At 48.4% G+C, this 25,000-nt stretch overlaps 1 protein-coding gene across 3 annotated transcripts in view; it reads right to left on the bottom strand.

The window, feature by feature from the left end:
* Window positions 1–25,000, bottom strand: part of col18a1a (collagen type XVIII alpha 1 chain a) — a 77,444-nt gene that overhangs the window by 21,200 nt on the left and 31,244 nt on the right. For 2 of the 3 annotated variants that reach the window (XM_042084463.1, XM_042084464.1), the window contains exons 1-5: window positions 17,629–18,009; window positions 6,646–7,187; window positions 3,934–4,017; window positions 3,176–3,226; window positions 413–500 (exon numbers count right to left, since the gene is read on the bottom strand). In XM_042084463.1, coding sequence (XP_041940397.1) covers window positions 413–500; window positions 3,176–3,226; window positions 3,934–4,017; window positions 6,646–7,187; window positions 17,629–17,806 — 943 coding nt within the window. In that variant the 5' untranslated portion in view covers window positions 17,807–18,009. Of the gene's footprint in view, window positions 1–412; window positions 501–3,175; window positions 3,227–3,933; window positions 4,018–6,645; window positions 7,188–17,628; window positions 18,010–25,000 lie in introns of those variants that run through there. The other variant, XM_042084466.1, reaches the window with a different exon arrangement.

Here is a 25,000-nt window from a genome sequence, read left to right as displayed (position 1 = left end):
AAAACACGGACGTATGCGCGCGCGCGCACACACACACACACACACACCTACACACACACACACACACACACACACACACACACACACACACACACACACACACACACACACACACACACACACACACACACACACACACACACACGTGACTTGGCACAGGGATGAAGCCACATGCTCATGGCGGGTGCCTCTGCCTCTGCGTGCACCACTGACTCATATCACATAAATCCTGGCACACACAAAACAGCACGGCAAAGTAACACTCCTTAGAGCTAAAGCAACACTGGTTATCATCTAAAGAGTGGGCCGAGTGGAGTGGGCAGAGTGTGTCGGACAGCTCCCTGGCGAGCAAGTCTCATGATGATGGTGTGATGGGAGGCATGTGTGTGCGTGTGACGTGTCGATGACTCACCGGTCTGTCTGTGGACAGAGTCGCCAGAATCGCCCTTTGGTGATGTCACTGGAGGTGGCTGGATCGGCCGCAGGGAAGGAGGTGTAGTCTGTGGAGAAGCAGGGGGATGGTGAAGGACATTTTTAAGACATACACACACACACACACACACACACACATACACACACGCACACACACTGACTCCATGCGTTAGCGTTCCCTTGTACTGTAGTGCCTCTGCTTCTGGCAAACAGATCGCCATGATCAGCATAAACCACAACAAAACACACAAACTACAGTACTCCCTGTGGGGGCCACTGAACTGTTTCGAGTCTGCCTCGAGCCTGGCGCCAAAGGTCGGCCATTCTTAGCAACGGACTACCTAGCAGTAGGGGAGCTACAGTATGGGCGAGCCTAGTGTGCAATTAGCCACATTTTTGCGCAACGTGACCCGTTGGGTTCTGAGCGGATTAGAGAATCCACAGGTAGGGGCAGCTGACCCGGCGCCGGGCAGGAGTGGACGCCGGGCGCCCGCTCGGTCTCCCGGTTCCGAGCAGGGGGGGGCTGGAGATGATAGCGGGATCCGTCCGCTCCCCTTCGGGCGGCTAATTCGACCGCCTCCTGCCTGATGATGCTGACAGCCAGTGATGTGGTCCAGGGAGAGCCATCGCTCCAGAAGAGGAATGTCAGTGTGTGTGCTTTAGAAGGCTTTGCTTGTGCTTAGAGAGAATGAAGCTCTGACTGATGTGGCTGGCATATGGAAAGTGGAGTGTTGAGTGTGTGTGTGTGTGTGTGTGTGTGTGTGTGTGTGTGTGTGTGTGTGTGTGTGTGTGTGTGTGAGTGTGTGTGAGTGTCTGTCTGTGTGTGTGTGTATGTGTGTGTGAGAGAGAGAGAGAGACAGCGAGAGAGACAGAGAGAGAGAGCGAGAGAAAGTGTTCATGTGTGTGTTTGTGTGTATGTGTGTGAGTGCAAGTGTGCAGGTAGTGCTCCTTCCCGATGTGTGTGTGTGTGTGAGTGTGTGTGTGTGTGTGTGTGTGTGTGTGTGTGTGTGTGTGTGTGTGTGTGTGTGTTTGTGCAGGTATCAGGGCTGGAGGCGGGGGGAGGACAGGAGTTGGTTGCCAAGGATCTGCCATCACGTCTTACTACTACACTGGGAGTTGAATGAGGGAATATTTGCCATGATGGAGCATCCTCCTCCAGCCCCCAGCTCCGGGGGTAGCACTAATAGCCCATCCTCCACTCATTCTCCACACATGACACGCCAGGCACTGCTCTATGAAGTGCCCGGTTGGGAGATATAGGGAAACATGATAGGAGACGACAGACAAGAGGAATCCTTCACTGTGGAAAATCAACCAACTTTCAGAGGCGTCAGCCCACTCTTCAGTTATTGTTTAACTTGGAGACCAGCACCAGGGGAACTTGGCACAGTGGTTGGAATTGTTCTGTTAAGGTGATGAGGTTTTATAGAACAGACTTTCCAAAACTCACAATGTATCACAGCAGGGGGCATACGTGATGAAGATGATAATGATGATGATGATGATGATGATGGCAACCGCACTCACATGCTCCCTGCCACCCATGCTGATGTAACTGGCCCACAAACAAAAACAAACCCAGAACACTCGCAGCACTGAGACGGTGCACAGTCTCACATCTCTGCGTACTCTAAGGCAGCGTAATGAAGTTAGGCATGTTTACATGTTTACTCCACCATCACGAGCCGCCGCAGTCTTGATTTTTTAACGACAAATTACACAATATTAAATTACAGACGCCTTCTTGCCCATCACTCTTGTCATGCTTTACACATGCCAGTTTAAATGACCTTTTTCACCTCTGGGGCATGTTTTCACCTATAAGAAAAAAATTAGCCTCAAAGCTGCGCTAAAGCTTTCATTCACTGTGAAAGGCGTTAGGAAAATATCCCAGGGGCACGGTCCATCACATCAATCTTATATAGATTTCCGCCTCAGACAATGGAAAAAATCTCACATGTCTCACATGAAGTGAGTTTGGCAATATTTTGTGCTCGCACCTCCTCTTGCCTGGTCTTGTTAAACGGCAGAATCCATCACTAAGCGAAGGTGGAAAAAAAACTGAAATCAACAGCCTCTTCTGAATGTACAGGAGCAGCTGTTGAACACCTTTAAAAGCTTCAGTCGTACAGTGCTAATAAAGGCTTGTCAGAGGAAGCGAAAACTCTCACATAGTAAAAAAAAAAAAACAAGATGCTTCAAAGCAGGTTGGAATGAGACTCTGATAGACCCACACTACTTCAAGCACGCCAGGAAAAAATTAGTGACCAAAGAGCCCCCCCCCCCCCCCACACCACACACACACACACCCACCCACACACCTACACACTTACCTTATCCCCCCGACCCCCACCCCCCCAAATCCTGAGCCTCACTAGTTATTGAGAAAACAGACAGAATAACAAAACAGGACCTCGTGGCAGAGGCTTCCCATGCAAACGGACGCTGCAGGAGCCACCTGGTTTCCCCTCCTCTGTAATTGGGTCGCCGACGTGCACAGACAAGGCGCGGGCCCGTGAGCTAGCTAGCTATCGAGACAGAGAGAGAAGCAAGCGGGGTAATTTTGCTGCCGTGAAGCCTCTCTGGCCGCAGGTGCTGCGGGCCTGCGAGGTGAGATGATTAGGTGCCCCCATCGCACATTGTATATATCTCGTCGCAAGAACTCACGTGACCTTTCTGCTTGACAGAAAGTGTGTGTGTTTGTAAAGTCCATGTCAAAGAAAGTCCATATGAAAGGCATTACCGAGACTGTGGAGCTCGTCTCTCCCTGGCCACTTCCGTAATCGCCCGAGGCCTGCAGAGATGGACAAGGGTAGGAGGGAAAAGGAGCATTTTTCAGTCAGTGTCGTATTCCATAATGAGATATTTACAATGAGAAGCCATTCATCCTGGCATTATCCACCTCTGCTGGAGGCTGTGCTGGAAGCATAGATCTTATTGACTGACAATATGGTTTACCCTACCGATGACCTATCTAGAGGCAGAGCATTCTTTCCAGGGAGGTATGTCATTCCATATACCACTCGGTAGCCATAGGGTGCACTATTCATCAGCTCCCTGACAGAATGCTTGGCCTTTATAACTTCAGGTCAAAACGTGGTGCTAAAAATATGTGGAGCTTAATTAAATCCTTCCAAGCTACATGTCATAATATTTCTTGTTGCACTGCTAACTGAAAAGGTTTAATACAGGATAAAATCCAAGCAGTATGGATAGAATGTAAACCCATCCATCTGTGAAATGTAGTACATTTAGTGCTGGGAAATGTAGTTTATTTAGTGCTGAGAAATGGGGATTATTTAGTACCTTTGCTGTTGCTTTTAAACCCACACAATTTTCCATTAGTTTGAAATGCATGTCTCATTTATTAAGAAATCATGTTGTTAATGATTATTTTGTGGCATGTAACAGCATGTCTGTGGCACAGTTGACCGTTCACGCCTGTTAATATTCTGATATTTGGAAGAGGCAACAGTAGTCAGAGAGAGGTAGCCTACTCACTGCATCTGAGTCATCTCCATCTTCATCACAATGCAATTCTGCAGCCTGGGGATCTCCAACGACCCTCAGCTCGGCAATCACACCCTGAAACAAACAGAGAGAGAGAAAAATAGAGAGGGAGAGGGAGGGGGAGAGAGGGGGGGAGAGAGAGGCAGAGGGAGGGAGAGAGAGACACGTTTCAAAGGATGTTTCATATCTGCATTTCCAGGCATGACGTCATGTAGATCATAGCATGCTTCGGCAGCGTTGTTTGCTGCTGCTCATTTCTGAATGTGCTCAGTGTCGTCCTTGCGAGGCCTCGGCTGCCATAGAAAACTGATAACGAGATAATAATTTCCCTCAGATGTCGGGCACTTCAAAGGCGTGTTTGGAAGCTGCGCGCCGCCGATGCAGTGGGATTTCCCCTTTGAAGATGTTTGTCTAATTACTGGCCCAACAGTGATAACATTCACACTTACATTAGGGGGGAGGGGGGAGGGGGGAGGGGGGGGGGAGGGGGAGGGGGAGTAATACAGTCACATTCCCATATGTTAGGCAGAACACATGCACTTCTGGCAGTTGGTTCCAGTGGAGGTGCATCCGTCCAAGGCCATTTGGAATAGGCATTATCGGGAGGTTGCTTCACACCGGTGTCTAAGGACACCTCCCTCGCAGCAACCCACGGCCTCAATGCACTTTTGTCTGAGTCAAAAAGTGTGAACCCCCTCAAAGAGCAGAGGGGGAAACTTTATGATGGTTTAAAAGAGCTTTTGTGTCCCTTTATGCGTCACAGACAGAAAGGCTATGGAACTTAGCCCTTCAAAATCAGAATTCAAAGGAAGGATCTGCGTGAGCTAATACTTATCTGATGGCCACGATAAGACAGGGTAGTCCTCTCTTAATAATCACAATGAAAACCTCCACTATGGAATGGAGTTATACTCTTCTCATAGTGTCTAGAGCAGAGCTTGAAAGAGCACCATAAAATTCAAAGCATACCATGCTACACTGCCCCCAGTCAATCTGCTTTCTGGCAGGTCTTTTGTCAGGCCATCCTCTTTGGGGCAGGGCTGGGGGCATTCTTGTTGGCCAAAGAGCATCACTATGGCTTTGAGGAGAAAATGCATGGGAGGCACACTGAAGCTCACAGGATGACTGTGGGAGAGAGCCACACATCCCAGAGAGGACAGGGAGCAGACAGTCTGTCTGTCTGCAGGTTTTCAGACCCAGCGCCTCCATCTTCTCCATCCACTACCACTGGCCTGATACTAATTGTAACTAGTGGATAGGCTACTATTAAATCTGCTGCCATTCAACTCCCTATTCAAATGAGCCTGAATGTAAGATTACAGGCCTTGGACTTAATGTACTAATCACCCCACTGTATTTGTTTTTTAAATGTAATATTTCACTTTTGAACAAAGCTCTGACAAATAAAACCCTGCAACCCTGTAAACAATACAATTTCACTAGGCAGGCTACACCCCAAAGCATTTACTTCAACCGTTCATTTCAGATCAAACAAGTAAGTGCTAAAACGGCTGTTTAAATTAAATTGTTCTACTAAATTTTCTTACAGCTGCTCTTGACTGGGAAGGACAGGCAGCGCTCCGAGGACCATTCAGAGGGCCACGGTGGGCTGCCTATGGCATTTACTGTGTTATTCTTGAATCAGCCCCAAATGCTTTACACAAGCAAGGAACTGAGGCAATAACGGCGAGAAGTCAGACTTAGCTCTGAGTCTAAATGAAACTCTTATCTGTTACACTCCCTGACTCTGTTTGTCTCTTTGTCCTTCCCTCTGCTATTTCAGTCTCTGTCCCTCTTTTGTTCTTTATCTTCTCTCTTTCACTCTCTCTCTCTGACTCACTCTCTCTCTCTATGCATGTGTGCGTGTGTGTGTGTATGTGTGTGCGTGTGTGTTTCACTGTCTGTGAGTAAGTGTGTATGTGTGTCAGATAAGATAACGTGGGTGTTCATGTCATTTGGCAGATGCTTACCAGCAGTTGTTTCCGCCACTAATATAATAATCAGCAGCATAATTTCTCTCTCTCTCTCTCTCTCTCTCTCTCTCTCTCTCTCTCTCTCTCTCTCTCTCTCTCTCTCTCTCTCTCTCTCTCTCTCGCTCTCTCTCTCTCTCTCTCTCTCTGTCTCTCTCATTTCACTCACTCCAGTCTTTTTTTGGCCCCGTCTGATTACCTCTGTCAGGTCAGAGTGTAGCTGTCTGCCCACCTCCATCCGATCAGAGTGGAGGTCAAAGGGTCGGCTGCTGGCTCTATGGGGCCAGAGCTAACGGGAGATAATGGCCCCCCCACGGCTCGCCAGTGCAATTAACTCCAGCACTGGAGAACGAGCGCAGGATGTAGGCTGGATGTATTTCCCTTTATGGCCTCCCCTCCACTGTATATTTTGATTCAAAGCAGGCCAATTTGACCGATCAAGTCATGCAAGACTTGCCCTCTTCTCTGGTTTCTGTTTCATGTGCCTGCCTGAGCTGAATGTTCAAGAACGCAGCCTGGTGTGTGCATGCGTGCGTGCATGTGTGTGTGTGTGTGTGTGTGTGTGTGTGTGTGTGTTTGTGTGTGTGTGTGTGTATTTTTCAAAACCCACTGCTGCTGTCTAATTTCCATCCTCGCTTCTTGCCTTGCCGTGACAGCACTGAAAGTATTTTCTCAGGAATATCAAATGGCTGATGTTGGCGTTAGCTGGGGAGACGGGAGGCACGGTACATACCAGGAACTTATCTGGGTCGGCCCCTCCGGCCTGCCCAACGAAGATGCCCGCGCCGTTCTCCATGTCCATGTCGTCGGGCGAGCGCTCAAAGTTCACGACCTGCTGGTCCGTGTCGCAGTTGAAGAAGAGCAGCACCCTGTCCTGGTTGACGCTCAGGGCAAAGCGCGTCCAGCGGTCCTGCATGGAGGGCACGGTGAAGCTGGCCGCCTCGTACGAGCTGGTGGAGTCGGGCTCCGTGTAGTAGAGGATGATCCGCTGGCGGCCCCCCTGCACGGCCGACAGCTTCACGCCCACGTACATGATCTGCTGCGTGGCGTCGGTGACGGCGAAGACCACACCGCCGCGTGACGTGGTGGGCTTCAGGTGGAACATGAGCGAGAAGTCGCGGTAGAAGGGGTTGGGCAGGTGCGCGTGGGCCAGCTGGCCCGTGTTGGAGCTGGGGCCGAACACGTAGCCGACGGTGTTGTCGGGGCTGTACGCCAGCTCGATGTCGGATGGAGGAGGGTTCCCAATAAGCTGCAGTAGAGACAGTCCGCTCTCCTCTGTGGACAGGACAGGGCAGAGGGTCAGTACATGGGCATATCACACCGACAACTAAATAAGCCAAAAACATACAGAACTGAAAAGACAAGAGGAGCTTAGGGACATGGGGTAACTTGGATGGAAGGTGGGATATGTTGGGGATATGTTAGAAGCACTGAATTAGTTGAATACACACTTTGACACACGTGAGTTTCACATGGTGATAAGGAGAGACGCCACTGCTGTAGTACTGTCGGTTTGTTGTTTGTGACATCGAAAAAAAATACAAAAACTTCTAAAAACTACATCAGGAAAAAACTTGGAACATGGCCTGACTTTGAAATAAACGGCTGTCTTTTTATGCAGAGAGTAATCCCACACCAAAGTATAGCTTCAAACCAAACCAGAATTAGATGGCAATATGCCTATGGACTTGGAACAAATAAAACAAACCCTCTGGCTCCAATAAACTCACACAAAAGAATGGGAGGATTGTCGTTCCTGTTCAAGCATGAGCCTCTTACTGTTATTATTACTATTTTCTCCCAATATATCTCTATATTGCCTTGGGAAAGGGGTGGAAATCTTGCTCTTTCTTTGACCTTTAAACAGAACATCAACAATGATGTCCTAAAAAGGTAGAGGACAGAAACATACCCCGGTCTTGGCAGAACAAATCTTTCAATCTGACACAGTATAAGTAGAAAACCAAAAGCTTTCAGTTAATACACGCCAACCCAAACTGTCTTTTGGAGTGCTCTGTTGACATGATGCTAAATGGCATTGTACAAAATATCAAAACGTGAATAAACAGATATGGTTGAATTATTTATTTATATCAACTTCTTTATTTATTTGGTTGGTTTTCTTTCACAAGTGACTGTTTCACAATCTGCCATGGTGACAACAATCCTTCCTCAGCTGCTCTAAGGCAACCGAGCTCAGATGCAGTGGAAAACACAGAGCTATCCCAGCGGGAGCTGTTGGTATAAGTATAAGTATAAGTATATATACTCTTTTGATCCCGTGAGGGAAATTTGGTCTCTGCATTTATCCCAAATCCGTGAATTAGTGAAACACACTCAGCACACAGTGAGGTGAAGCACACACTAATCCCAGCGCAGTGAGCTGCCTGCAACAATAGCAGCGCTCGAGGAGCAGTGAGGGCTTAGGTGCCTTGCTCAAGGGCACTTCAGCCATGCCTACTGGTCGGGGTTCGAACCGGCAACCCTCTGGTAACAAGTCCGAAGCGCTAACCAGTAGGCCACGGCTGCCCCTGGTCTATCCTGAGCAGGCACCACCACCCTGACCACTGCGCTCTCAGGCCCACAGGTCAGATGGACTCCTCGCCTTCACACTCGGGCCGCCATCACTCACCACAGGATCCCACCAGATTAAAAAGGCATCCAAGCTTGTCGCCAGATAACCAACTTGGACGTGGTAAATGTGCCATCCCTCCTATCAAAGCCCCCCCCCCCCCCCCACACACACACACACACACTCCACCCCCCACCCCTCTGTGCTGTCATGTCAGCAGCACGGAACAGGGGCAGCGGAATATCTCCGCTCCCACAGCTATCTCCCATGGCGACAGTGATGGAGGGCAGGCGCATCATTAAAGAAGGTTCCGAAATAACAGGGAGGACAATGAGCTGAGTGTCCACTGCACCCACACAAACCTTCAATTTCCACTATGCAAGGCACAGAGACAGAGAGAGATTTTACATGTATTAATAGAAAGTTCATCTTTCGAGTTAAGCTATCTTTTATTATCAATGTTTCCTAATGAAGTCAGTTATGAATGAATGAATGAATGAATGAATGAATGAATGAATGAAATCAGGGATGAAAAACATTCCAACATACTGCCGCTACAATTTACTACAAACAAAACACAGCTTGCTTCAATTAACTCTGAGCATTACAAATGGCATCAAACGACAGCTCATGCTTGAAACTGATAGCTTGAAATCCATACCAGGTGGCATAAAGCCTTATTTATCAAAACAGGGATTCAAAGGCCTTCAATAAGCTGAGGGCACTACATCATTAGGAACTGCAGATGGTGCCTTTTGTTGCAAGTCAAAACATATGAGGTCCTCAGCCACACAAAGCTGCCATACCAGTGGCCTCGTAGCCTCCTCCACCAAAACAAAACAAACGTTTCAGAGAGCCACACAAACACGCACCGTCCCGCAGGCACTTCCCCGACAGGATGAAGTCTTGGGTCTTAACAAGGCCTGGATCAAGCCGGGGACTAAATTAGCCAGAGCGGGAGGAAACGGCACAACTCCATTGACGGAAACTCTGAGAACCTGGGGGGGGGGGGGGGGGGGGGGGGGGGGGAATCTCCTGTTCCCCAGATGGTTTTGTGTTTGTGTGTGTGGGTAGAGAAAGGTCAAGTATTTCAGCACCTAGTGCTGTGGTCAATATACTGTTGTCCGCCAAGCACCAAACACTTGTGGAGAGGGGATTTTTGTCTCTCTTTTTTGCTGTGTGTGTGTGTGTGTGTGTGTGTGTGTGTGAGAGAGAGAGCGAGAGAGAGAGAGAAAAAGAGAGAGAGAGAAGGAAAGAAAGAGAGAGTGAGACCTGAAAATATCACTTTTGGGAATCTGATGTCCTTGACTGAAAACATTTCTGACAGCGCGCAGTAAATTGTGATTGCAAAATAATCCAGATGTTTATCCAAACAGAGTCAAGCTAACTCTCTCAGGGCCTCTGGGTGTGTGCTCATGGATTGACACCCGCCCCCCACCTGACATTTCACATACATATGAACACACACACACACACGCACACACGCACACACACACACGCACGCGCACACACACACACACATACACACAAACTCGCACACGCACACACGCACACACAGACACACACACAAACTCACACACGCACACACACACTCGCACGCGCACACACACACACACATACACACAAACTCGCACACGCACACACAGACACACACACAAACTCACACACGCACACACACACAAACTCGCACATGCACACGCACACACACACACAAACACAGCTTTTGGCCTCATACTACCCTAAACTCTACCCTATTCTAAATGTTTCATTCAAGGCAACTTATTCTATTGTCTTTCCTCAAAAGAAAACAACACTTACACTAGCTTCACTTCACTAGGATAGTGTGTGTATAAAGCAGGGTACAATGAACAGCTGAAGGTGCTGGATTCCTGGCCAAATTAAAGAAGAGCGCAGGAATGTGGGGGTTATCTTCAAAAACAGTGTGCGACTTCACAGTGTGTGTGTGTGTGTGTGTGTGTGTGTGTGTGTGTGTGTGTGTGTGTGTGTGTGTGTGTGTGTGTGCATCTGACAGGCCAGCCTTCACTGCTGCCACTGCTTCTTCTTGGTTTTTTCCCTCCAGCATCCTCGTCGTCTGATGTGGAGATCTAATTTGTCTTTATTTCCACGGGGCTTCCTTTGCCAGCCTCCTGCACATGTCTCTGCCCCTGGTATCATCATCCCAAACTGGGCCGCCACTGCATGCGTTCCTGCCTCTGCATTCCAACACAAGCCCTCATTTAGAGCACAGCCTAATTACTATGCTGTCCAGATGTGCACTCTCTCTCTCTCTCTCCCTCTCTCCCTCCGTTGTCTCTCTCTCTCTCTCCCTCCACCTCTCCGTTGTCTCTCTCTCTCTCCCTCCGTTGTCTCTCTCTCTCTCTCTCCCTCTCTCCCTCCGTTGTCTCTCTCTCTCTCTCTCTCCCTCCACCTCTCCGTTGTCTCTCTCTCTCTCCCTCCATTGTCTCTTTCTCTCTCTCCCTCCACCTCTCCGTTGTCTCTCTCTCTCTCTCTCTCCCTCCACCTCTCCGTTGTCTCTCTCTCTCTCCCTCCACCTCTCCGTTGTCTCTCTCTCTCTCTCCCTCCGTTGTCTCTCTCTCTCTGTGTTTTTTTGCCCCTCTTCCCATCACTTCCACACAAACCATCATCAGGCCGCTCATCCACATGGGTGCGCATGGCACAAGGCCCGGGGTGGGACGAGAACACTGCTACGCATGTCTACAAGATAATACAGGACTCTGATCCAAAACGACATGAAAAACGACATGTCTGGAGTCTGGTTTGAGGCGGCATTGCGCTACATCAATTCCAAATGTGATGTGCTTGTCATTGTTTCTAAGTGGAACAAAGCCAAATTATATGGTTTGTATTTCTTCCAGGGAACACAGACAAGTACAGTAGATTCCCACAAAGCACTGATAACACTGACAACTGTAGCATTTACCCTGCTTAACTACCAAATATGTCGCAACTATAACACAACGTCTTCGAACCAGGCAAAACCTTTTTAAAACCTTTCACTGGAATATAGATGTCAGTGTTCTGCACTGAAGACCAAGACGAGGTGAAGGGCAACACAGGCTGATCCATTTAATCAATACAGATGTCTCCGAGGTTAAACATTAGCTCTTAAATGCCAGCGTCTATTCAAGCATGAGGCTGTCTCCCTTGTTCTTAATCACTGACAGCTAAATGACTCAGAAGAGTGAGGGGGGACAGAGGGAGAGTGCAGGCCCCTGAATGGGCCTGTTGGACTTTATGGCTCCTGTTAGTTCTATCTGACTTCATCCCGTTCCCCATGCTAAAACACAACAGCCAAGCGGCCCCTGCTTCCCATCACCAGTCACCAGGAGTGAGAGGGAGAGATTAAACATAAACACTCACACACACACACACACGTGAAGATAGGGAGGGTATGGTTGATAAAGCTGCGAGGATTTGACAAGACTCATCTCCATGTATACTCCAAACACCCCGCTCCTCACCCCTCTCTCAACCCTGCCGTCAGCCTTTCACCCCCACCCACCTAGAAATGCTCCCAGGCTTCTGAGGAGTTAAGTGGGAGAGAGAGAGAGAGAGAGAGAGAGAGAGAGAGAGGGAGAGAGAGAGAGAGAGAGAGAGAGAGAGAGAGAGAGAGAGAGAGAGGGAGAGAGAGAGAGAGAGAGAGGCAAATGACAGTTGGGGATTTCAAGCTGAATACTCCCGCCCCTCCCGTCTCCCCATCTCGTCTCCAGGCAGTGCTGCTCCTGACACTCTCCATGAGAAAATGCGGAACATCTGGAGGTTCTAAATTACCATGGAGAACTGAAGGGCCCCCGGGGCTAAGTCCAGCCACCAATCAAAACACCTCCCCAGGGGCTCAGGGCTCTCCTGACGGCACCCACCATCCTTTTCACCGCTGAAACCAACCATCCCCGGCTGACGGTTAAAGGCCTGCCTCGCAGCCAGGGCAAGGTTCAGCTGCGGGACCGTGGAGCTGCCCACATGGGCCGGCAACAGGCTTTGCTTGCCCACACAAACCACCAAACACAAGCAGGCCAAAGTGGATTAAGCAAGGAGCAGGCTGCGTCAGTTGAGTGATTCAGAGGTTGTGTCGTGCTGCCCGGGTTGGCCCTGTTGTTCACATTTCACAAGCAAATTTCATTTGGGTTATGAACAAGACTTCACTGTGTGCTGCTGACTGGTGTGGAACACTTTTACTCCTGTGCGGTATGCAGTGGGCTTGTGCTTAGCCAGATTTTACATTGCCCTAATTTCCACAGGAATTACAAATTCATTTGCTTACCAAATTAAGTTTACCATTTGTAATGCTACAGTATGTAACCAAATATATTTATTGTACAGAGATTTTAGAGAAACAAAGATTTTGTTGTTGTTGTTGTTTGTTGCCTAAGGAACTAATCATTTTAAAATCCCCCATGGACTTTGCCAACAACATTGCCATGAGAAAATGTTTCATACTTTATCATTTGTTTACAGATATTAAAAAAAAACTATATTCATCTAAACAAAAAGACACAGAACACTTTCTCACTGAACACCTACAGTACATGTAGGTAGACTTGAGTGGAGCTTCACACAGCTTTCCCATAATCCCTGCCTGAACTTTAATACGTGCAGGGATTAAGGGGCCAAAAACATAACCAAATGTATCGGTTTTCTTTGCTTAATTGGGTATAATCGTCGAATAACCTGAAGCAAAAGATCTGAGATATATGTGATTAAAGGCGTCTATTCCATGCAATGCTTCAGTGACAACCACGGCGGCGTTCTAAATCCAGATCCAGATGTCTGATTGGACGCTGAGACTCAAAGAAGAAAAAGAGAGACCACACAACCATGTTCTCTGTGAAAGCACCCCACTGCTTGCTCTTCACATGGATGAGAAATCTGGCTATTTAAGAGACCCACAAGGGCTATGGAGAGCCTATCTGGCGACCGTGCGTGTGGACACAGCATTTTCCCCTTAATTGGAGCCCTCTAAGCAGTTCTGCAGCATTTTCTCTGGCAGGTCCCGTCGGGCAATCCGCCAACACAAAAAGCACTGAGGCCTCCTGCCATAACGAGGCGCTGCCAAGTGACATCCACAAATATTTCCAAATGCCATGGCCACCACTAAATATCAGACAGTGCCACATCCAAACACAGGGCATAGCATTTAAATAAGACAGATACAAAGGGATTCATTCTCCTTTGCCTCGCAGACTCCAAGAGCACAGTGCTTTTCATGTATAATAAAGGCCAGGCATCTTTGCCATGATGTTGTAACACTGTGGGCTTTTCCTCTGACCCTGGGCACAGAGGGTCCTACATCCTGTCTGAAGTCTGGTGCCAATCAGAAGCGCCCTTGTTGCAAAAAGAACACGCCAAGGGCCACTGACCCCCCCACCCCCATCCCCAGCCCAACTCATCCACAAGCTCAATCAGTATGATCTTCCCACAGGCAGGGCAGCTATTTTTTCTCCTCTCTCTCCTTACTCTCTCTCTCTCTCTCTCTCTCTCTCTCTCTCTCTCTCTCTCTCTCTCTCCCAAATCCACCCAATCCACCCACACACCCTCACTCACACACATGCATGGACAACCCTCTGCCTGATATCAGAGCCCTGACAGTGTGTGCGTGACCCCTTTGTGATGCACACACCGAGGAGCTGGTGTTACATCCGCCTCCTATGGAGCCCCACCCTCTCCACCTCAGACATACAAGGGCCAGCGATGACAGATCCCTCCATACAGACTCATCTCTAGAGCTTGACAGGAAAGCCCCTAAGGGACCTGATAGGCCTACTACACATCTCTATCTCCCTCTCTCCCTCTCTCTCCCTCTCTCTCTCCCACCCACCTACACAGGGCCACTGTTGAAGCAGACAGCAGGGAGTGATTGACATTCTGAGTGTGAGGTATACTGTATACTGTATAGGTGCAAAAGAAAGAGAAGGTGGAGGGAGGGTGGGGTGGAGGGAGAATGTGGTATCTGAATGGGCTGTTAAGCTCGGAGAAGAAAAGTTAATTAACAATGAAGTCAATTGATTCTGGTCCCAGGGCACTTGTAAAATATTATCGCAGGTTTTTAACTATCAACCAAGCCCAAAGAAAGCCTGTGGAGAAAATCCATAAACGTTAACTTGCAAAGTTAACATCATTAGCCTTTTCACAGCGCTAAAAATGTGCTCCCAGGGGCCACACACTGCATCACTCCAGGAGCTGGCACATACATACCGGAGGAGTTCAAATTGAGAACAAAAGTCAGAGTCTACAATGTCTCTGGTGCACAAGGAGTACGGTAACCCGATACAACTCCTTTGTGCTTCAACAAAATGCTTGTATAGAGAATTTACCCTGAGCTTTAAGGCTTGAATGTCAACCATTAATCCATATCACCGAGTCAGGATGTTGTATCACTGCGAGCTGATTTGGCTGAAGTGTTTCCAGATGGTGTTACCCAAGGCAATGTCTAGTCTGACAATCTCTTTAAGTATGAGCTGTTAGAAAAACAGAAATGCTCCAACAGACTGCCAGACTGCCTATGTCTTCATGCTGACCTCAGGGTCAGACACACTTGCCATTTCATGACTCTTGAAGAAAGTATAATAAAACATTGGCCTTCAGCCCAAAAGCATAATTCAGTCAAAAGTAGAGTTGTCTGCAAGGCAGAAGAACTTATCTATTCAGGTACACTGCAATGACATTGTGTCTACTAGAGACACTTAAGGCAACAAGATAATGCAAAGCACCTTAAAAACATATTCTGTGACAGACAGAGTCTGACAGAAGCATCACACCCACCCGCCTAAATATGGGAGGCATAAAATACCCTTTATCTCTCTCCTGAGATAATTCTCATTTCAAATCTCTAGCACACTGCAAGACATTCTTCCAACACAAGAATAAATCAGATAGGTTGAGAAACAAATCTGTCTCACATTACATGCTACATGCCACGACCAATTAGGCAACTTGCATCATTACACTCCTTAGACCACAGCATGCTCACAGGGGTTTGGCATTTGCAGAGTAGAATACCAATGATTTCCATGAAGGTAGAAGAAGGCATTTCACCCCAAGCATATTGACATTGATAAAAGACAGGAGATAGTTATCTAAGAATTGATCTAATATCATGTTCTCTGCTAAAATTTCACATCTCCAGGTGTTCAACCTACTTTGTCTGCACTTGATAACTTTTGACACTCAGACAGTTGTGAAATACTTGTTTTCAAGAGAATGTGTCTACTGTAGGGTATTTTAATTGCAAAACATATGACCTGCAATCAAAGCATGACCTTTACATAAACTGACTTGTCTAATCTCATCAGACACAGAAGCCTCAAACCCTGATTACTTCAGCACTCTGCAATTTCAGTGAGCAATTGGTGCAAGCTACCTCAAATACTGTTATCATGGAATGAGTTACCTTTTTACAGCTTCGGTATGGAAAGTGAGCAGATTTCACTGGTGTGAATTGATTTGAGTTATGAGGAATGTATGCGCAACACTTGAGGAGCGAGGCATTATCAGTCACATGCAAGAGGCATTTACACTGACATGCAAAGCAGGCCATGCAGCTGAGCTCGGTTCTGTGCAGTGCCATGCACGGCTTCTGTATGTTCCTGGGGCCAGTTCAAGCAGGTGCGGTGAATGTGCTCAGACAAGGAAACACATACTGGCTACATTCCCCCGCCCCCCCCCCCCCCCCCCCCCCCCCCCCACAAACACACACACACACCACCACCACCCCCACCCGCCTTCACTGCGGAGCACCCCCTTAAACTCTGGCTTATGCAGTTGTCCAGGACCACACAGCACACTTGGCCAAACAACACAGTTCACAACAGGTGGATGACACACACACACAAACACACACATAAAACAAAACAACACACAGGACACAGGTGGTGCTGGTTAAAAGAATGCATCTCGGATCAAAGGAGATGCATTCTAACCTGCCGTTACCTTTCTGGTTACTAACTGACAAGCACCGAAAACCTTCATCACCACCATCATCATCACCCCCATCATCACCACTGTTCTCGGGCAGAAGGTGACACTCCACGGGGAGCCGACCCTCGGGCAGGACCGTCCAGCAGCTGTCCACCAGGACCTCGCAGAAGCTGCGGCAGGGCAGCTGGGGGCGGGGAGGAGGAGGGGGACGCGCTCCCGGCCGCCGGCCGCCGCGCCCACTGCCTCCCCCTCCTCCTCCCCCCCCACCACCACCGCCACCACGGCCGCCACGGCCGCCACCGCCGCAGCTGGGCACCAGCAGCAGGCAGAAAAACCACTCCACGGCGTGGTGACAGCGCGAGCGCAGCAGCCACGCCCACTCGGACAGCGTGGCGCGGACCTCCTCCACGCTGGTGTGATTGAGGAAATTGGGCAGGGAGAAGTGGCGCTCCGCCTCCAGGGCCCCTTTGCGTCTGGCGCAAAAAGGCAGATCGGACTGGAGCGGCAGGCAACGCGGGGCTGCCCCGGTGGGAAGCGTGCTAGGGGGGGGAGCGAGAGCGTTCCCGCTCCCTCTGGTTAGTACATCAATCACTGGGACAGAGTATTCATTGGAATACTGCGTCGGGTTATCATTGGTAACATGCCAACTAGGAGTAGTGCTATATATGCCAGTAAGACTACTTCTGCTTAGACCACCTGCAGGAACATTAAAGTTCTCTATAGTCTGATCATCATCAGTTGGAGGTGGAAAATTAGTTAGTACACTTGCATATTCCTTTGCTGATCTAGAATGGCTCTCAGTAACACTCTGTAAAAGATCTGTATGGGTTAAGTCTGATTTCAGAGTAGGTCCCTCAGTATACACATATGCATTTACATCAGCTGAGCTAGTCAAATGTGTGAGTGTTACCCGGGGGCTCTGCTGGCTTTCCCCTATAGACACCCCAAACCCAGATCCATAGGCAGAATATGAGCCCAAAGATTCAACTGCAGATGCTGATTCAGCTCCAGATCCAGATCCAGATCCTACCCCAGACCAAGACCCAGATCCATCTCTGGACTCTCTGGGCCGATTCTGCTTCTCCACTGACCCATCGGGGCCGGCTCCTGATCCTAAACCTGGCAAAGACGCCCCCGGGACACTACCCGGCTCCTCTCTCTTCCCAAAAGCATCCACAAGCTGGCCGGCGCTGCCGCCTGCACTTGTACCTTTTCTCCTCTGGGTCTCTGGCCTAGTTCCTGGCGGTGGCGGAGGCCTTGCGTTGGCCGGTGTCACTGTCGATTTGTCCTGCTTCCCGGCATCCCACCAAAGCCAGCCCTCCGAGTGCCCCACGCACAACAGGCACACGAGCAGGGGGAGGCCCAGACACATCCCGAGTTTAGACATCCTGCTTCGCTCACTTAGCGCTCATTCAGCAGCTTTGGCCCAGCTCTGGTGCTGATCACTGTGACATGCCCCAGCCTCTGATCCACAGACGGGACTCTCTCTCTCTCGCGCGCGCGCACACACACACACACACACTCTCTGTCTCACAATGCCAAAGAAGTGTGCTAGACACCACACACTGCACCCGAAGCAGCCCAGAGAGAGAGAGAGAGAGAGAGAGTGAAAAAGAGAAAAAAAAAGTTGAGAGGAGGAGTGCCATTGAGAGTGGGACTGAGAGAGGGTGGGGGGCTCAGTCCTTATTGGCCTATCCTCAAGACCTTTCCTCTCTCAGCTCCTCCTCCTCTTTTGTCAGGGCACTGAAAGAGTGTCTCTGCTGATAGATAATCTTACAGAAAAAAAGAAAAAGATTGGTTAGCAAGGTTGCTTTTGTTTGCAACGGGTTTTTTTTAAAAGCTTTTAGATAAAGCAGAAAAAGTTAAAAAAACAGCCTCTGATGAATCTTTTAGCTTTGTTTCTGCATGGCCTCTGTGATTGAAACATGATTTGCGGAAAATAAATTGCCCACGTGCTCACAAGGGAGAAGATAAAAAAAAAAAGTTAAACACAGTGGGGATTACGGACAGCATGACAAATAGGGCTTTTTAGAACTGCGAGCCTGCGTTAGTGCTCCCTCTTAAAAGTTTTCATCTAAGTTCTCACTCAACCGGTCCACTCAGAGAACTCTAAACGACTCCAACTGCTAGAACACTTGGTGGTCACATCAAACACACTTGATACGTAATCCAAGTAATGCAACAATGTCTGAACTCCCCCCATTTGCACTGAAAATCAGGGAATGGCATAAAAACGTTTGACATCATCACAGAAACTTAATTGAATAAGAATGCCAAACATTCCTGAGAAGAAAACATGTTCCCTCCAGTGCAAGCAAATCATCCCTGTAACTAAACATATCGTGTCGGGGGGGACGAAGGAATGAGGATGTAAAAGAATTCCTCAGTTATTCACCCACTTTCTGTGCGCACTTTCTCTGGCCCCCAAACCGCCCCTCCCCCCCCCCACCCCCCCCACCCCACCCCCACCTTACTTCGGTCGACATAAATCTTGGTCTCCAGGCTGCACCTCACAATCACTTTTCCACCAAACCCGTCTCCTGCCTTCAGTTAAGCAGAGCGGGGCCGTCACTGAGAAATCCAGTGTGCTTGTTGAGACTGGTACGGACAGGCTTATGGGGGGGCCCGCTGACAACCCACGACCCTCTGTGTATGCACTAATGGAAGCTGAGCCGGGGTGATCACCATGAAAGGGATATAGTTGTGTTGTGGGCTAAATGTGCTGGCTTTGTCAAAAAAAAAGAGAAAAGAGGGGGAGAGAGATTGCAATGTTTGATCTTGAATGAATGCCAGGGCAGCTTGTAGAGTGAGGGTCACTCAATCCTAAACCAGGGATTGTCTTCCACAAAAATGGTCTTGTCGTGCGAAGTGTCACAGATGGATTGCAGAACATTGCAGATGGTGGTGAATGAACACATGCTGGAGTGGTTATTGGTTCTTTTATACACTTACTAAAAGGACCACATGCAGACAGCCATAAAACATGTTGTCTGTGTTTCATTAGAAACATTCCTTTGTTTGAAAATAGAATCAAATAAACACTCCGCAGCCCCGGCAGTCAGAGCAGGGAAACATCTAACCCAAAACAAACACGTGGACAAAGACACATCAACCGATATTTCTTTAAAAACAAATACTCCCAACACACTAATAGGAATTGACAAGGTATTAATTCAAAAGTGAATGAGAATCAACATTTATATTGACCTGTAGCCTACCAAATCATCATCAAGTATCATAAACAGTGTATCTATATATAATGACATCTGTACATATACTGCTCACATGAGGTAAAGCAATGCAGCCTCCTGCATGTACATGGGGGGGAGGAGTCCCTCCGGTCCCCCTCAGCCCTCTACCCCTGAGCAGTCAGCAGATGGAGCATAAAGGAATGCAACAGATTGATTCAGGAGCCCACGCTCGGGACGCCTGACCCCACCACACCCCTCGGGCAGAGCAAAGGGGACGCCTCCCCCTCAGCCTGGGGTCATGGGGACAGCCAGACATACCTTTGGAAATGATATTAACTAGGGCTGATAGTGGTGCCTCGCACAAGTGCCGACTGTGTCGTGCACCGCTTGAAATCAAATGCGCTGTAGTGCACGAAGGGAGGGCTCTACCTGACATTGTTATTTGAAATTACGTCGATGAGATGTTTTGCGACTGCTTTACTCAGCTGAAATAAAGGAGTTTTAGAAAGAAAGAAAATGAAATCTGCTCTCCCTCTCATATGCAGGCATTTTTGACCATTCTTATTAGTCAATGACAATGGCAAAATCAAAGAAATTGCTAGGTAATGCCCAGATCATAAGAGGCCACATGTCTATTACACTCCAACAAAATGTTGGAGATCCTTGGTGATTCTTGAAGCACATCAACTTCTGAGGCCCAAAAGCTAATTAAGTTGTACTACAGAGTCTTGTGCTCCTCCCTTAAAGAGGTGATGTTGAAGGACATCCTGTGTCCTCTCCTGAGGACAGCCTGTTCTACAGTGATAACACAGACACAACAGCTCCCCAAATCCCGCAGAAATATCTTCGCTCATCCGGCGGTGATAAGTTAATGGAGAAAATAAATAAAAAGCACATATTTGTTTTTACTCCCATCACATCCAGGCGTATCCTGTCTCTGCATCCCATCTCCTGAGCTGGGAGAGTCCCCCACCCCCACACCACCCCTCTCCCCCTCTCCCCCTCTTCCTTCTGAAGTTAGGGATATCCTCCCTGGTCCCAAGATATCAGGTGCCAGGCATTATATCTCAGGCAAGACATTTGTCAGAGTTAAGATTGCCTGAAGAATCAAGACTAATCAAGGTCAAGTTTTCATTTGAGGCAGTGATATTGACAGGTGAAGTAGAAACGTGAACAAGATGAGATTTTCAGCCATTGCTGTTCTGCTAATTTTGTGTTAGAGGCGATCAGCCAAAAGAAACCCTTGGGTGGCCTGAAGATTTCTTGTGTTCTGGCAGACGTTCTAAGAGACAAGGCTTAGAACCGGAAAGCTGGGTCATTCATGTTCCTCGCCTGATAACAGACAGGACCCTCCTCCTCCTCTGTGTCCTTGATTAACAGTGAATGAAGATGTCAGCGTGCTTTTGACCTGAGAGTGTGTGGTGTGTTTGTAGAAACAGACCCCACAAACCTTGTCCTCTGCATTTTTTCTTTCATGTCTGCGAAAACCCTCAATAAGGGCCAGTAAAAAATAAATAAAAAAAAACGTACACACCACATAGTGACACCTTCCCACGCTGCTTTTATTATGTCAAAAGAGCTCTTAGTCCAGGCCTGGACAAGACAATGACGGCATTTCCCTTTGTAGCTAATAATTACATCAGTGTGTCGACAGAGAGAAAATCTGTCTGAATGGGAAGAGCTGAGAATTTTGGGAGTAATTACACAGCAAAGGGTGGATTATTTTGGTGTACATTTCAAGGAGTTTTCTCTGCAAGGCTTAAGGTGCCGTCTGACTGCCTGCATTACTCCTACACTCCTACTCATGAGTCCTGTCATGAAGAGCCAAGAGTGAACAGAAGTATCTTATTTGGAATGCGTGTTTGTCTACATCTGCACGTCGAGACAATGCTGTCTCTGTCTATTGTTCAAGGCAGAATGCTTATTATCAGAAATCCATAAAGCAAAATGAACATTGCCATCCCCCCAAAAAAATAGCTTAAGCATTAACAGCCTATGAGCTCCAAACCCAACATGTGGGGGGAGGGTGGGGAAAGTTGTAAAATAAATTAGAGGCTGAAGCTCGATTCGGTACGGCCTTCTGTATTTACCCATCAGAAGGGCTTTTGCACGGCTCTTGTAATTAGCGAACATATGCTGCACATCATAACAAATCTCCGTATCCTGCTTCCGCCGCCGCCGCCCAGCTCCTGCCCGACTCCCCCTCCCCTGCCGAGCCAAACCCAATTCTAAACATCTATTGCCCGCATATCAAATAAAAGTTTCTGAGGAATGTGCAAACACACGGGAGGCGCGAGATCCATAATCGCCCAGAACCAGATGTGACTTTTATGACGGGCCCCGCCGAGCAGCGTCTGACAAGGCGAAACGGTGCGGATTAAGAGCGCAGCCCCACGCCGTCTCCGCTCACTCCCCCGGACCCCTTATGAGGCGGCTTGAGTAGACAGCCGCGCAGGCTTCCATTAATTTAGCACCAGTCCAAGTGTAAACAGTGAGCTCTGTATGCGTCAGTGCGGCGGTGGGACTGATAAACACTTGCTCTTGCCGTGCCTCGTGCTGCGGAGGGTCGAGTCACGCAGCTGAGCTCCGGCTCGTCTTCGCACGGGGGGACCGCGGTGACACCAGAGGGTGCCTCTCACTCCCAGCTGAAACATGCAGGGGTGAGCCTTAGCACACACGCACACACACATACACACACACACACACACACACACACGCACAAACACACACACACACACACACACACACACATACACACACACACATACACGCAAACACACACACACACACACACACACACACACACACACACACACACACACACACCCGACGGTGAAGTTTACATACTTCAGACATATAAGGGACTCACATCGAGTAAACGTACAGGATCACCGCAGCCCCTTATCTTCCTGACCTGTTTCGGCTTGCACAAGGCACACACAAATAAGGCAATATCCTGCGGCTGCACAATTAACTCCGATTTAAGAGGCTTACAGCTAATATGCAGCACGCTGATGAGGCGATGATTCATTCCATAGGAGGGGCGGCTTTTGAGGTACAGACGTACATCTTAATGGCATACTTCAATTACAAGAATCACTCTGGCCGAGGCACCTCAGTAAATCATCATTAATGAGGCCACTGTCTTCACAAGGAAAAAGAAGGCCAACACACAGCCTCTACAGCCATCAGTTACAATCAGGGGTTGTGAATGAAAGTAGAAAGCGCAAGGGGAGATGTGAACAATGGTGAACTAAACGCCTCCAGAGGCTTATGAACTGGCCTGTAATTGATGACACTCTGCCGCTTGTCAGGTTACACTTCCCCTTTCGTCCAGTTGGTTTAAAGCCCCCCCTAGCCCTGTGGCTCTGACCGGCCGTGACCCCCCTACCCCACACACACACACACACACACACACACACACACACACACACACACACACACACACCGCCCCTATACCCACCGCCCCATCCAACAGGCAGAGGGAAGAGCAGTGGACCTGCTACATAGAGACTTATATATCGGGTGTTTTTAACAGGCATTTCACAAGGCTATAAAATAACCTCCACTGCATATGGGCTGACAAAAGAAAGTATTCTCCAACAAGCCCTGGCACATAAACGCTAGCAGAGAAAAAAATAGTATATTATGGGGACACTTAAACAATAAAAGCCATAATTTGTGCAAGCGTGACTTTGTGTTTTTTATGGGGTCACGCCATTTTTTTAAGTGCACACTGTACACTGGGAATCCCCTTTCTCATTACATCTTTAGAGTTCATACAAAATGAATGGAACAAAAGCTCCAGCACTGAGCTGTATTGGCCCTCTATGAAAGAGCGAAATGGCCTCATTACCACCCCCTACTACAGCAGAAGGTGGTCACTCAATAACTCAATACAGCCCAAAGCTGCTGCAATAAATCACCCTCTCCAACTGGCCGTCATTTAGCTTTAAAAATGTTATCACTAATTAATATGTCAGCGGACAATTCATTCCACAGAGAGACAGAGAGAGAGAGAGAGAGAGAGAGAGAGAGAGAGAATTACACTGCCTTGTAATCTGGTCAGTTTGTGAGGACCATGTGTGGAGCTAGTATGCAACTAGAAAGAATCAATGGCTCTGTCGGAGAGGTCACCTTTGGGTTGTCCTACGGCGTGTCTGTGGCAGGCCTGACCGTTGGGGGAAACAGACATGAGGTGAACCTGTGTGACACATGGGTCACTGGCCGTGGCCTCGAAGGCATGCTGTGCTCTGTGGTGACCCGTGCTCACCTGCCCAGGGACCTTTTGGCAGGGCCTTCTGTGTTGTTACAGCCTCAGAGGGGCCAGTAACCTCAGCCGGCTCGGCCTGTAAACCTGGGTCATGCTGAACAAACAAGCCAACAAGGACCCTGTGCAGACTCGCACACACTTCAAGCCTCACACACACACACACACACACACACACACACACACACACACACACACACAAGGGCCCTGTCCAGACAACAACTTCAAGCCTCTTTAAACACACACACACACACACACACACACACACACACACACACACACACACACACAATTCCCCACAGGTCTCTGGCGGGTCCAAGCGATGCCCTGCTGGGCCCTGCAGCTGCAAAGGGCCGCGTCAGAGAGCCACATGGGGAATTAAAAACAGCCCTGTCCAAGGAAGCCGCAGACTGCAAAACAAAACACAAACACTCTCCTTTCAAAAGATCAAATCATGTGAGAAGAATCCCACCTCCACCACCCTTTACATACACACACACACACACACACACACCATCCCACCAAACTCCGAAAAAAGCTTTTTTCCTTTCCTGCAGCGTGCCTGCTGTGTTTTTGTTTTGTACGAAGTGCAAAGAAAGTTTTGTACGAAGTGGGAAGAAAAGGTGTTTGGGGTGAAAAACAAGAGGCCTTGTCGTGCAAACTGCCTGCTCTCAGAGCAGAGCACAGGCCTGATGACAACCAAGTGGGAAGGGGAGGAGTGGAGGCATCAGATGGACGAGAGAATCCCTCTCCTCACTGTCCCGTGAGATACCGTATGTCATGATCAGGTTTCCTGAGGACTCCAATTCTGGATGACCTACAATTACATTTCCAAAAACACGTCTGCATAGAACTCCTTATCACACGGCAGGCGGCAAAATAACCTTCCAGTTCCACACACACACACAAAAACACATCCTCACTCTTATTATTGCTACCAAAACTGCATTTTGAACTATTTTGCAACTATGTGTACATGTTAATGAATCAACATTTTGTAAGGTGCACTAATGAAAAAGTCAAAAACGCAATGGTAACTTCAGCAAAAGGGAAAATAATAAATAAGCCAAACACATAAGTTTGGTAAGTAACCCGTGACACACATACACTAGAGGTCAGT

Source organism: Alosa sapidissima, chromosome 2 (assembly GCF_018492685.1).
Source record: "Alosa sapidissima isolate fAloSap1 chromosome 2, fAloSap1.pri, whole genome shotgun sequence".
NCBI lineage: Eukaryota > Metazoa > Chordata > Actinopteri > Clupeiformes > Clupeidae > Alosa > Alosa sapidissima.
The sequence above is the reverse complement of the archived record's forward strand: the minus strand, read 5'-3'. Positions and strand labels throughout refer to the sequence as shown.